This window comes from Notolabrus celidotus, chromosome 16 (assembly GCF_009762535.1).
Source record: "Notolabrus celidotus isolate fNotCel1 chromosome 16, fNotCel1.pri, whole genome shotgun sequence".
In the NCBI taxonomy this organism is placed as follows: Eukaryota; Metazoa; Chordata; class Actinopteri; order Labriformes; family Labridae; genus Notolabrus; species Notolabrus celidotus.
The window spans coordinates 26283444-26296738 of NC_048287.1; the positions used below are offsets into that span (position 1 = coordinate 26283444).

At 38.2% G+C, this 13295-nt stretch overlaps 1 protein-coding gene across 2 annotated transcripts in view; it reads left to right on the forward strand.

Moving 5' to 3' along the window:
• atp9b (ATPase phospholipid transporting 9B) overlaps window positions 1-13295 on the forward strand; it is a 60949-nt gene that overhangs the window by 11704 nt on the left and 35950 nt on the right. For both annotated transcript variants that reach the window (XM_034704689.1, XM_034704688.1), the window contains 7 exons: window positions 843-956; window positions 2729-2837; window positions 3470-3528; window positions 5048-5099; window positions 7142-7236; window positions 9387-9467; window positions 11577-11652. In XM_034704689.1, the coding sequence (XP_034560580.1) occupies window positions 843-956; window positions 2729-2837; window positions 3470-3528; window positions 5048-5099; window positions 7142-7236; window positions 9387-9467; window positions 11577-11652 (586 nt within the window). The remainder of the gene's footprint in view (window positions 1-842; window positions 957-2728; window positions 2838-3469; window positions 3529-5047; window positions 5100-7141; window positions 7237-9386; window positions 9468-11576; window positions 11653-13295) is intronic.

Sequence of the window (13295 nt, forward strand, 5' to 3'; positions counted from 1 at the left end):
GCGGGTTCATTAACTGTTGAGCGTCGCCCATTGATCCCTTTGTCTCTGATAATCTGGGACTAGACGCTACACTCTCATTATTGCGCACATTATTCAAAATTTGACCTTAGATGAATGGAATACCTAAGGATGCCTGGTGATGGATGGTCTATTAGCACAGAGCCCTCAGTAAGTCACAGGTGGCTCTTAGGTGTGAGGAAAGTTTGGCTGTTTTTAGCCTCAGTCATTAATTCTGTTGTCGGCCCACTTATTCTTTCACTGTTTGTTTAATTGGCAAAGAAGCATTGCAACAAGTTACTGCGGGATCAGCACCATGAACCCCTTTCAGAAATGAGTTAACATTGAATTCCCCTGTAAATTGTTGTTAACATTAGGAGTGGGAATCGCTGGTACGATACGATACTCGATACTTGACCCACAATAACGATAATATCACAATACAGTGATACTTCCTTTTTAGTTTAAAGAGTGGCTAGCGCATCTAGCTCCTTTTCATCGCTGTCTCACAGCTTGCTGCCTTCTTCTCTGGTCAATAAACTATTGTTCACGTTCCCCTCATTCATGTGATCAGCGCCACCTTGTGGAGTCATGAAGTACTGACGTGATGAGACAAATTGGCAGGGAAATCTACTTACAGCGCCCGTTTTTCAATTAAAATATTTAGCGGTGCTGCATTGATAATTGTATTACCCAAGTCAGGACGACAATATAATGCCTTATCAATATTTTGTCCCTCACCTAATTAACATGTTCTTATTCCAACTTGTCCAGCCTTCTTAACAGCTGTCATCATCTTTGACTCACCTTACTGTGTCCTTGTTTTCTTCTTCTTGTCCCTTCAGGTTCTCTACCAGCAGTTCAAGTTCTTCCTCAATCTCTACTTCCTGGTGGTGGCCTGTTCCCAGTTTGTGCCATCACTGAAGATCGGATATTTGTACACATACTGGGCACCTCTGGTAAATTCACTCAGTTTATTCTGCAGTATTGATTTTTATTCAAAGCCTCTGTGAGGAGTTTTTAGCCCGTTATGAAACAGACTGAAATGAATACTGAGGCCTCTCTATGACCCACAAAAGCAAACAAAAACATCAGCAACAAAACTGACAATTTCTAGTTCTCCATTGTAATTTTTGATGCCTGAAACTGCCAGATGATCACCTCAAGTTGAAGATTTTTTTAGGTTTTCCACAGCAAATTTTCACCGTTATGTGTTTGTTTGTTGAAAGACAGCAGGAGGAGAGTTTTTGTCAAAACACTGTTAACGCCCTCGGCATCAAATAAAAGCAGCATAGAGTTCCGACTGGTGCGATCTCTTTATTCTTCATCACGCACTGTGAAACTAAAAGGCAAATAATCAAAGAAAAAACATTTTCAAATGATATTATCAATACAAAAATGTATACAAATTCAACACACAATAACATTTTCATAGTTACTTACAGACTCATTTTAGCAATATTGCTCGTGTCCAGGAAATCACAACAATACATCATCAGCATTTAAATACACATTACAATTGTGCCTTGTTACCCCCACTAAGGGTGCAAACATTTCCACATGTGCCTTGAGACCCGTACTCGATGTAGCACTATGAAGCTGACAGTGACTGCCACTCTGCTCCATGATAGCTACTCAGCTGTGTCTAAGTATCTTGTGTATCAGCTGAGCATGCAGAGACGCCGCCGTATATTTAAATGCTAGTTCCAGGGTAGTTCTTTGGCTCCAGCTTCCAACCTGGAACATGAATAACTTGCATAAATGAATGGGCATTGATGGCCACCAAGCGGCAAACTCCGGTCTCAAACGATGAAGCCAATGCGGAAGTGATATAAACTGCAATACATCGAAAATCCGCTTGAGGCTGGCTGCAGAAACACCGGAAACCACATAGATATGAATGGGAAAAAGACGATCTTTGCAGCATTAATAAACATGTTTACAGCCTGGTTCAAAAAACGGCTTGGCCCTACAACGCTAATCTCTCTAATGGCATACACTGTACGGGGGGTGAATTTTTTTCTAACGTGACGGTTAAGAAGATATTAAGATTATGAGTTTTGCCCAAATAAGGACATGACTGACGTGACTCCCGGTCGGGAACACACAGCCATTGGCTAAGAGACTCACACTACGTCACACTCTGCCTAGTTGAGTTCCGCATTACCAATATGGCTGCCGCCGTCGATTTGCTTCAAAACAGCTCTCAGGAACAGATGGGTGACGTCACGGATACTACGTCCATATTTTTTACAGTCTATGATGGCCACTTACAACTACCGGGACAAGATTGACCCAGAGATCAGTTATTGAAATGTCCACAGGGGGTGCCAAAATCAACACATAGAAAGTTACTCATTCAGGCTTTAAATTTCATAGAATAGGTTAAACTTAATTTTTGTCTCTTAAAGCAAATCACCTCTTTAAAAAGGGGAGTGTAGAGCAATCTTTGTTCACAGTTTTGTATATTTTCAGTCTGTTTTAATTTGCCACAGATTACTCATGATGTTTGTCAATCATGAAGTGATTTTGTAAGCAAGAAAAAAAAACAAAAAAACATTTTTTTGGATTAGTTCATGTTGATTTTTTAGGACCGTTTTTAAAGATGAACGTCCTTCGCAGCTATCTTTGGGCCCTCATAATTTTTCAACTCTTGGCTGCATGTTTTATGAATCTTAGTGAATGCTCAGGGTTGTAATGATCTGACTTTGCGTCCTCTTCTGTCACTCAGGGTTTCGTGTTAGCCGTCACGATGGTGCGAGAAGCTGTGGATGAAGTGCGACGGTACCAGCGGGACAAAGACATGAACTCTCAACTCTACAGCAAGCTCACAGTGCGAGGTCAGTGAGGAAAAAAAATGCCATGCCGGTAACTTTTTGCTGACATTATGATAAGTGATATTCCAGCATACAGTCACCCTCTCCCTGCACCGCTCAGAGACCGCTGGATCTACACTTGTAACAGAAGTCGTTCTTCTTGCTGTAATTGCATTGATTTTTCTTCTCCCTGTTTCTCCGGACTGTATGATCTGTCCCTTTGTTGAACGTGTGATGAAATCCCCTCGTGTGGTATCTTTTACAATGACTGAGGTTCTAGCTTTGTCACTCTGTGCTCATGTGCATGTGTAAAGTAGAAAAGCACAGAAGAAGAAAAAGGGGTTGTAGCGGATATTGAGGCGATATTTTTGAGAGTGTCGTTGTTTTTGTCCGTGCCTGAGAGCAGAGGTGAAAACAGAAGGGTATTACATGATCACATTGGAGGTAATCGATCTGTTAGAAGGTGAGTGAGAAAGAGAAGAGCAATAGCAGAAAGTGGCTTGTGGTTTGAAGAGTCAGGGTCATTTTCAAGGGCCAGAAATCAATACCTGCATTTTATTTCATAACATCACAGCTGTCACCAAAAACTCTAATATTAATGTGAAGCCACTGAATGTTGTCACAATGTTTCATCAAGCTGCGTTTTTTCTCCTCAGGCAAAGTCCAAGTGAAGAGTTCAGATATACAAGTTGGGGACATGATCATCGTGGATAAGGTAAAACTGATCTCTTCAGATATCTTTGCATGCAAGCTCATTTTTAAAAGGTCAGTTTGGGCAGTTATTAACAATCCTAAATACTTATCTGAGTCTGTTTATACAACAGAACCAACAGTAGTTTATGAACCAGAAAGTTATCTATTTGTAATAAACTACCAGAATATATCTGAAGCCTTTTCCTCATCAAATCCCTTCAAAAGAATGAGATAAAAAAAATGTTATTTACAACAAATAGATCTGATTCTCCTTTTATTTTTAAACTCTTGTTGGATCACTGTTATTAAATTATGTTGTGAAGATCACTGAATATTTGGTACTGAATGTCTTCACAAGATTCAAAGTTTTTAGTTCATTTAAAGGGGTAGTCTGGGTTTTTTGAAGTTGGTAGAAAACAGTTAAGAGTTCCTTTGTAGAAGCTTGGCTACTTACCGCTGCAGTCTGAGCCACCAGTGCCACATCCCTTCGCCAGTTAAATCAATCCTACATATAAAAGATAATTTCAGTGTCACTGTGCGCGGCCTTTAAGAATTTTTCATAGCTTCTAATTGACATCAGTCAGCACTTTCTGCTAGCACTACGTAGTACTGCGAACAACTGCTCTGTCTACGTCTGCACACAGCACATGGTGACAGATCAGCTGTTCTGATCAGCTGTTTGGAGAAAAAGAATCATATCTATTTTTGCTTGTATGTCAAAGCACCAGTAATGATAATAATAATAAACTAAAATAAAATAAATTATTACATTATTATTATTATTATTATTATTATTAGGTTAGATAAATATAATAATATTATTGTTAGTATTATTACATTTCTAATTAATAATTAGAATTATTAGTATTGGTATTCATAATAATAATAATAATAATAATAATAAATTTAATACAAAATAAATAAGTATTATTAGTAATGGTATTATCATTTTGTTATTGTTATTATTTTCATGTTTATTATTTTTATTAACAATAACAATGATAAAACTACTACTAATAATTATTTATTATTATTATTATTATTATTATTATTATTATTATTATTATTATTATTAAATAAAATACATGATTATGAAAATCACATTAAATTTCTACAGATGAGACTTTTCTTAATTTATTTTTTCATTCATCCATTCATTTATTTATTCAGGCAACAACGTTCTGTTAAATTCCCATGTAATCCTACTTTAATCGTAATCATAATTCGATTTTCGTCCTTTTTACTTTAAAGTGAAAAGTAATCAGTGTTCAGCTCCCCTGTGACTGTGAAATTGAGAGTGCACTTTTGATACTTGAAACTCCCGCTCACCTGTGAATCATGTGATGTTGGGTTTCAGCTCAGTCGACATGAAACCTGGCTGCTGATAGAAAGTGTCCAACTTAATACAGTTTCTCCTTCACCCTCTGGTTAAGGTTTTGACCTTGTTCAATTATTCAGGATGATTCAAAGCGCTTTTGCCACAGTGCTCAAGATCACATCACTGTTTAAATTCATGTTGTTTTCTTTCTGTCTCTTTGTAGAATCAAAGGATTCCTGCAGACATGATATTCCTGAGGACATCAGAGAAAACAGGTGAGCTGACATAGTGATCGTAGTATCAGAGTAATCATGGTCAGTGGATGGAAAAATATGGTGCGATAAAACAGCCGGCCTCACAGTTGAACTTTGTTTGCCCCGTGGCACTTTAACTGTGTCAAGATCATTTGGGTGAGAAATGTGACTTTTCCCGCACCTCCAGTCCCTCCACGTCATCCAATTGAGGCGGCCCCTGATTTATATGATTTATGCCACATTCTTGTCGTGACTGATGATACAAAATTCAATTAATCAATGAGGTGCTCAGATCTGGCTGTGTTCTGAGGGACATCAGGAGGAAATGCTCAGAGGACATCATTTCCATCAATCTCTGATGTGCCAATATGCTTGGCAGGGATTTGTAGATGTCTTTATGCCTTCTACACACACATACACACATCTCTATCTTTACTTTGTCTTTTACCCTCTTGTACACACACACCCACCCACACACACACACACATGTCAGTGCTGTTCAGTGAGGAGCTGAAGTGCCATGGCAGCAGAAGGAGAGCATGAATCATCCTCCTTGTGTAATGTTTTCCATCATAGTTAACCCTCCAGGGATGGTTTAGAGCTGCCCTTTACCCTCTCTGTCAAATGCTTGCTCCCCTCCATCAGTTTCATATGTAATATTACCTCGGATCAATACAGGTCACCGCTGCTCAACGTTTATCCGACCTCATGCTGTCCACAGCAGCCACACCATGCTGCAGGCTCAATCAGTGTACAATGTACTGCTCTGTTAGTGCTGCACTTTGACATGTGATGGTTTATTATAGTAACAGAACTTTAAACACTGAATGTGTTTAAATGTTGTATATAAAGTCTCTCACAAGCATGTGACAAAGACGCATTATTTGCTCTATTTACAAAAAAAAGTCACATTTTCTTCTGTCCGAAATCTTCTCAGGGTTTCAAAATCTGAAAACTTAAATCCCTCTTTTCATTCATATGTGTTAAATTAAATCAAATCATCAGTCCTTTTTGTAAAATTGTGCTGCATTCATTAAAACTAAGATTTTTGTTTTAGATTTAAAGTGACACTATGCAACTTTTAAAAAAGAAAATAATTGTGTGTATCCTTTAAAAATACAAAGTTGAATTCAGCTATGAAGTGCACTTACACATTTTACTGTTACAGCCTTACTCAGTCTGGTGTAACCTGTGGTTCATAATGGCCTTCAAAACATGATGTTAGTTACACAGAGTATCTATACTAAGCTGTTTCCTGACTTGAGAATTTTATTCCAATAATTTTGCCAGCATATAACTCTCTCCTGTAAATATAACATGCCAAAAATTTTAATTTTTTAAGTTTTTTATTTAAAACGTATCAGTATAACATAAAAAACAATTTAAACAACAAACTAATAACACATATTATAACAACTTTCAGCATAATTTTATTTCAGTCCCAAGTGGTTTTAGGTTCATCCAAGGGGGGAATATAATTCAATGCTGAAGTAGCTTACTCTTGGTACTAAATATTCAGTCAAGACTTAGAGATAACTTTGTTTGCCAGCTGACAAGGAGTTATGGGAAAGTACAGCAGCTGTGTGATTTGGAAATGAGCATATCCAAGTTGCAACCTCCAGTGCTGATAAATGAAGTCAATGCAAAAGTGCAAAAAACTGCAGTTCCTCAAGTGACCACTAGAGACTTGCTTCAAAAGCCAAGGAATCCCCATTAGGCCCCATACTAAAATGCAGAATTTATCAAATTTCATATTTTGTTATAATGCCTCCATTAAGATCATATAATGGGTAAGAGTCATACATCATTTTGAGTAATTAGGGTTGATCAAAAGTTAGGTTGAGTCAACTTTCTAACATGGCGCCCGCCATCGTTTGGACATCAAAACTCTTCAGAAACCACTGGGTTATGTCAGAGACTACGTCCGTATTTACAACAGTCTATGGCACAGACACAGAAACACACTCTTCACTTCATGGTTATAATAATATCTCTTTCAGTGCAAGAGATCTCATGAAACACCCCATAATAGTACTAACAGTTTTGATTCCTCTTTTTGTCAGGTTCATGTTTCATCAGAACAGATCAGCTGGATGGAGAAACAGACTGGAAACTGAAGGTTGCCGTGGGCTGCACACAGCGACTACCAGCGGTTGGGGTATGAAAACATTACAATGGAGTGAATCTAATTCTTGTGAGTTAGTGAACGAGTGTATCACTAATGATCACCAGTGGGAACAATCTGAACCTGACAGCAGCGTTCTTTAGCTGAGGGCGATCCTCAGCACGTAAGATTTAAGTCCAGTTAAAGTTTTATTTGGTTACCACTTAATGAAATCGGAGAATTAAAGGCATCTATATTAAGTTTCTAGAGGAGTGATGATGAGAAGAGTTTTCTTAATCCACTGTGTCTGCTTCCAGACATCAAATAAATCTGGTTTGTTTGGATATATCTTTAACGCTTAACTCCCACATTGATTTCTCTGAATGCATCATTCAACAGAGCGCTATTCTGTAAAATGCTGCAGCAACTCTACTCTCCAGTGGGGGTTCAGTAAAATAATCTTCCTGCTTCTCTCTAACCGCTCTGCCTGTGTTCTCACCAGGAGAACACTATCTGAGCATGACTGAGGGTTGCCTGGCTGCTGCAGAGGCCTTCTGCCTGAATAATTTAATATTTACAATCAATTTTGTTCCACTTGGTGAAAAGAGGACTGGAGTTTGTTGCTCGACAGGCAGAAAGCTGCAGTCTTCATTGTTGGGACAAAAAGATAAACAGATGGTTGAAGACTTGGGTTTTATTGTTGGGACTTCTTTGGGGCTCTGGTCCTTTTTTTATTGTAAAAAAAAAACCCAAAACTGATTCAGCATATTCATTTATGTTTCTTTAAATATACCTTTGATTCTACTACATCCAATGATATCCCAAATGTATTCCAAAACAAGAAGATATAGGCTAATCTGGTTTCCAAAAGTTGGAAGGTAATAAAAAAAAGTTGAAAAAAAAAAGCCTGTTCATCTCAAAAAAGTGTTAAATCTTCCTCCATGAAAACAAACATAACAAATGTATGTAATATTGAATCTTTATTCACCCTTTGATTCCCTAGTCTTGAAGTGTTAGAGCCTGTGTCCATTTTTAATGCTGATATCTGCTGGCCGGACCCCAATTTCAGTGTAGTTCTCAACAGCTCCTACTGTTTCTACATTTTAGTAGTGAGTGAAATGGTAGTGATCGTTTTATCTCTTTTAAATTACTATTAAATTGCTTTTTCTCTAAACTGCATTGATTTGTATAGGAAACAGGGGCTGCGAGTGCAAAAAATGCTGTTAGTGGACACAGGCCCTGATTCACTTGCTCCAGTCCAACTTCTTGTAATTCCTCCTTCCTGTTTCTTGCAACATTGTCCCCTTCAATCTCTTGCGTCTGCCATGATGTACTGAGTGAGATACTGAGTGATAATAGTTACCCAGAGAAGTATGGCTGCAGAGCTCTCTGCCAGAAAGTTGTGGTGTACTTCTCACAGGAGATTACACCAGCTTAACTTTTGTTATACAGTGTCAGTATAGACTTTCAGGGAGGTGAGTGTGGAGTGAAAACTGTTCCACTTTCCCTAAAACTAAACATTTTACCATCAAAACAATCTTTAGGCTGTTACTTAAATCTCCTGTGAGTTACAGAACCTTAATTTACTCCAATTTCGTCACCTCCAGTAACCACAAACAAAGAGGTACCTTATCTTATCTCTTTGCTGATTTTTTCCTGTACACATGTAAGATGGGCTTTCTGTTGGAAAATATACTCCTCCTTTCATTTAACAGTCAAACATAAACCCAGTGCAAATCTTTGTTGGAGAAAATAGAAAATAAAGGTAGTTTCTGCTGTGCACTGTAACCAGCTTCGTCTGACACCTACCCGCTGGTAGTGGGAGCATACACAAAAAATAGCAATGTAGAAAATATTAATCTTGGCACTGATGGTCCCGTTTGAAATTAAAACTGAAGTCTCTTTATGACCTAAATTATCAGTCTGTTTCATTACCATCTAAAATCACCTCACAGGAGCTTTAAAGGTAGATTAATTGCACTTTGTTGCTTTAAGATGCTGTTCAGTGCTTCAATAGTGATTCAACCATGAGTCAGGATTTTTACACAGGGTTGAAACTTTCAAAAACATTACCAGAATTTTATTAATAATATTGCACTATTATAATAACATGAGTAAAACGTTCATATATAAGCTGCTTACATGAAAACATCCATTCATCTATGCTGAATGATTTATCGCCTCCCTTTTTCTTTTGGTTTCAGGATCTCTTCTCCATCAGCGCCTACGTCTACGCCCAGAAGCCTCAGCTGGACATCCACAGCTTTGAGGGGAACTTCACCAGGGTACAGTAGCTCGTTGACATATTTATAAGCTGTTAAATAAATCTCAAACACCTGCTGATTTTCTTCTATAGCAGCTGGAGTGACATAAAAGATGTGTATCACTGCAGTGTGTTGACAAGCGGCAACAATGAGAGCTTGTGTGTCCATCCGGGCCCGTTGTTATCTCCAGCAGGCGTACCTCTTACATCACAGGCAGGTTCTCGCTGCTCCAGCTCCATCCATCCCGTCTTGGTTGTTGCTCAGTGATTTTTTTTTTTTCTTTCTTTTTTTTTTTTATTAATAGCAGATTAGCGCAGCCCCCACAGAGAGGAGAGCTCCAGTACAAAGGGAGGCTTTGTGGCCCGTCTTCACTCTTGGCCACACACCAGGCTTAGTGAGGGAGCACTTCCTCTGCTCATTCATCCTCCGCGGCCTTCCTTTGCATAGCGTGTGCTTTTAGTCCGGGCAGGATGGGAAAAAAATGGGTTCCCACAGATCCGCAGCAAATGAACTTACCTATTTATGAGCGTTTTTTTTCTCCACCCCTCAAGACGGATATGGTGGCTTTGTTTCTGCGGTCCTCAGTGAGACTCTCTGCAGTTATGAACACCGTTAGTTTTGATGCCAATGTCAGCGCGGTCAAGCTTTCTGCAACCTGCCATTTATTTTTCATGCACCTCTTCCCATGTTTGAGTGGATTGACAGGATGTGGCTGCTTAGGTATCATAATTATCATATCAGAGAGGCAACTTGAGCCGAAACTGGAGCCTTGACTCTGCACTCCTGACTCGAGCCATTTTCAGCGTTGCTCTTTATTTAAGAGAGGGGTAAAACGGGCAGGGTGAAACAAGAGGCTCTCCAGGGGCTTATTTATCTCTGAAATCTCATCTATGTGCACTCTCTATACTGTTCTTTAAAAAGGAGCCTCTATCGCTATGCCAAATCTAGAGAAAGTATTGATGAAGGGACTACTGTATTGCTACAGTCTGCACTACTGTGTCAGGTGCTTGTGAGAATTAATCGCACAGCAGAGCTCGGCCAATCAGGTCAGGTTGTGTTTACTCCACTGAGCTCATGTTCCTCAGCCCTGTTCAGTGGGAATCTTTGTTTTCAGGGAAATTTTAGCCCTAAACAAAAGAAATAAACGAACTGTGATTTTACTGTTCAGTGTTTTGGTTAAATAAGGTTTGAAACTACAAAAACAACACCGCACTGAATGTACGCAGCTGAACGGGACCCAAGAAACCAGAAATCAACATTTCACCTTTTTTTTTCTAAAATATGAAATGATTTATCCGTACACTAACCAATTATTAAGTAATAATAATAAAATATAAAAGCTGGTTTAAAGCTCCTGTAAGGCACTTTCTGTTTGTGCTGACTTTGGGGCCCCCAGTGGACCAAGCGGTAACTCTTATCTTCTTGCTGGTCTTGTAAATTTACAAGCTTTTTCCGACTACAAAATCTCCTCCTGCTGTCTTAAAACAGTAAAACGCATGGTGGAAATATTAAAAAGAGCTGTACCCCACTATGTCGCCTACCCCCGGCTGTAATTACAAGCAAAGAAAACACTAAATAGATAAGATCAGTTTTGTCCGTTGCTCTGGATTGATTTTGTAGGTCAATAAAAGCATCAGTTTTAATGTTAGTCTTTTTTTAATAAGCTAAAAAAAACTAACTGTGGCTTTAATCTTCTGTAAATTATTGATTAAATTGTATAAAGCCAGAATTTTAGTTTTTCCATCTCAAAGTAAAAATCTCAGCTCCATAATTCTGCTTTGTTTTCTATCATTTACTCCAGAGACACCCTGAACAATACTAATTAAAAGTTGGCTAATTGCTGCAATTAATTCTCCACGTTCAGGTAGTTTTTCAAGCACTGGTCTCTGCTTGGCCACTCTGAAGTTCCCGTAGGTTTCTCTCATGCAAAAAAAAAAGGAGCTTTAACATGAAGATTTAAAATTATAACAAACATCCACAGAGTAAATGTAGATGTGTATTTTGGCTGTAAATCAGCTGCCGCCCACGGGTTTGTCATGTTGTGTGCTTTCGTGCTTTGAGGCAACAAATCTGGTGTTTTTGATTTCTGTTTTTGTAAAGCAGTGTTTTTCTTGTTCATGTCTCTTGTAGGAGGACACAGATCCACAGATCCACGAGAGTCTCAGTATTGAGAACACTCTTTGGGCCAGCACAGTGGTTGCATCTGGTAAGTGGTAATCAAATATTATAAGTGGTAATGAAAGCTTTTATTTCAAGTCTTCTTCTGTTTTCAAAGAGATATTGTATGGTCTTGTCACCGCTTTTTGGGACATGGTTTTTAAACAAAAACTACATATTAGCCCTATATATTTTTTGTTTTGTATAACACTGTTATTCAAATTTTCAGACAATAAAAACAATGAAAATAACAGACAGTACCAAACAGTTAGAGGGACAAATATCAAATATTACAATACTACAAGGAGACAGGCACTCAGACAGTAAGACAACAGCAAAAATACACAAAAGTAAAAAATAAACACCCAAAGTTAAATCATATAAACTGCATAATTCATCGATCTGCCATTATACAGGCGCTGGTTTAGCCTTATTAGAAATGAGTGTTCATTGCCAGTGTTGGGACCAGAAGGTTTCCAAGTCAAGTAAGAAAATCCTTTTGCCAACAAATTAAAAGTCTCAACAGGAAGATAGTCCATGAGTGGTTTCCAGACTTTCAGGAATGACTGTTCATCACCTTTCAGAACAGCATTAGCCCTATATGTATTCACCAGAAGGTGTTTATTCATCGTGCACAATATACCGTGTTAGCATTTGAAAAAAAACCTACTCTGCTTCTCCAACTGTATTCTGGGACTCTCCATCACTGTACACCACTCCACAAATACAATAAACACAACAAAGATGGAAAGATTGACTAAGACTCAGTCTGTAGTTTATTTTTCAATATCCTTATGTAGCTTTATAGCCAGAATCATTCAAAAGGCAGCTGCAAAAATATGTTTCACTAACTCTGTATTTTTAAGTCGGTGTTTGATTTAAAAAAATTAGCATATTTGTTTATAGTTTACAACATTTCTTCCAACTTTTTAACTTCAAACAAACTTATTCACTCATTACCGTCTTTAATTTTTAGAAAATGACAGCTGGTTAGGATGAAAAAAATGATGCATTCTTTTTTTAGACCATGGTTTATTTTTAAACATCAAAATGCTAATGTTTTAATTTATGGGGAAGTTGTTATAATAGTACTGTTTTATTTAAGGTTATATATTATTATTTTGGGCATTTTGCATGTGTTTGATATGACAGCTGAAGAGGCACAGGAAATGTGGGGAGCAGAAAGTGGGGAAAGTAAATGGTAAAGGCTGGGAGTCAAACCTGCGACCACTGCAATGAGGACTAAAGCCTCTGCATGTGGAGAGCATGCTTAAACCACTAGACCAATGACGCCCCTAGCCCTGATTTTAAATACAGCTTTCATGTGTCTAGGTATGAGATCCACCACTATTTCACTGTTGGATGACGTAATGCCATTCATGGTGCAAAGTCAAGCAGCTCACTTTTGTTAGGTTGCTTGTCATCAGTGCGTCAGAAATTTAGTAGAATGAGGTGCGCCTGTGTTGAAATTCAACGTTCATTGAAATTGAATTGTGTCCATGCATGTAGAGGTGCTGGTTTAGGAACATTTTGGAGTGGTGTCCTAATTTTTTCAGATCTGTATATACAGTTTATGAAAAAGATTAAATGTTGTCCTCTCAGCTCACATGTTTAAAAAGCTTCTGTAAGAACAAAGCAACCCTTCTCAAAATTGACTCTACAATCTCCACTAGAACAGCCAAGGTATAAGAC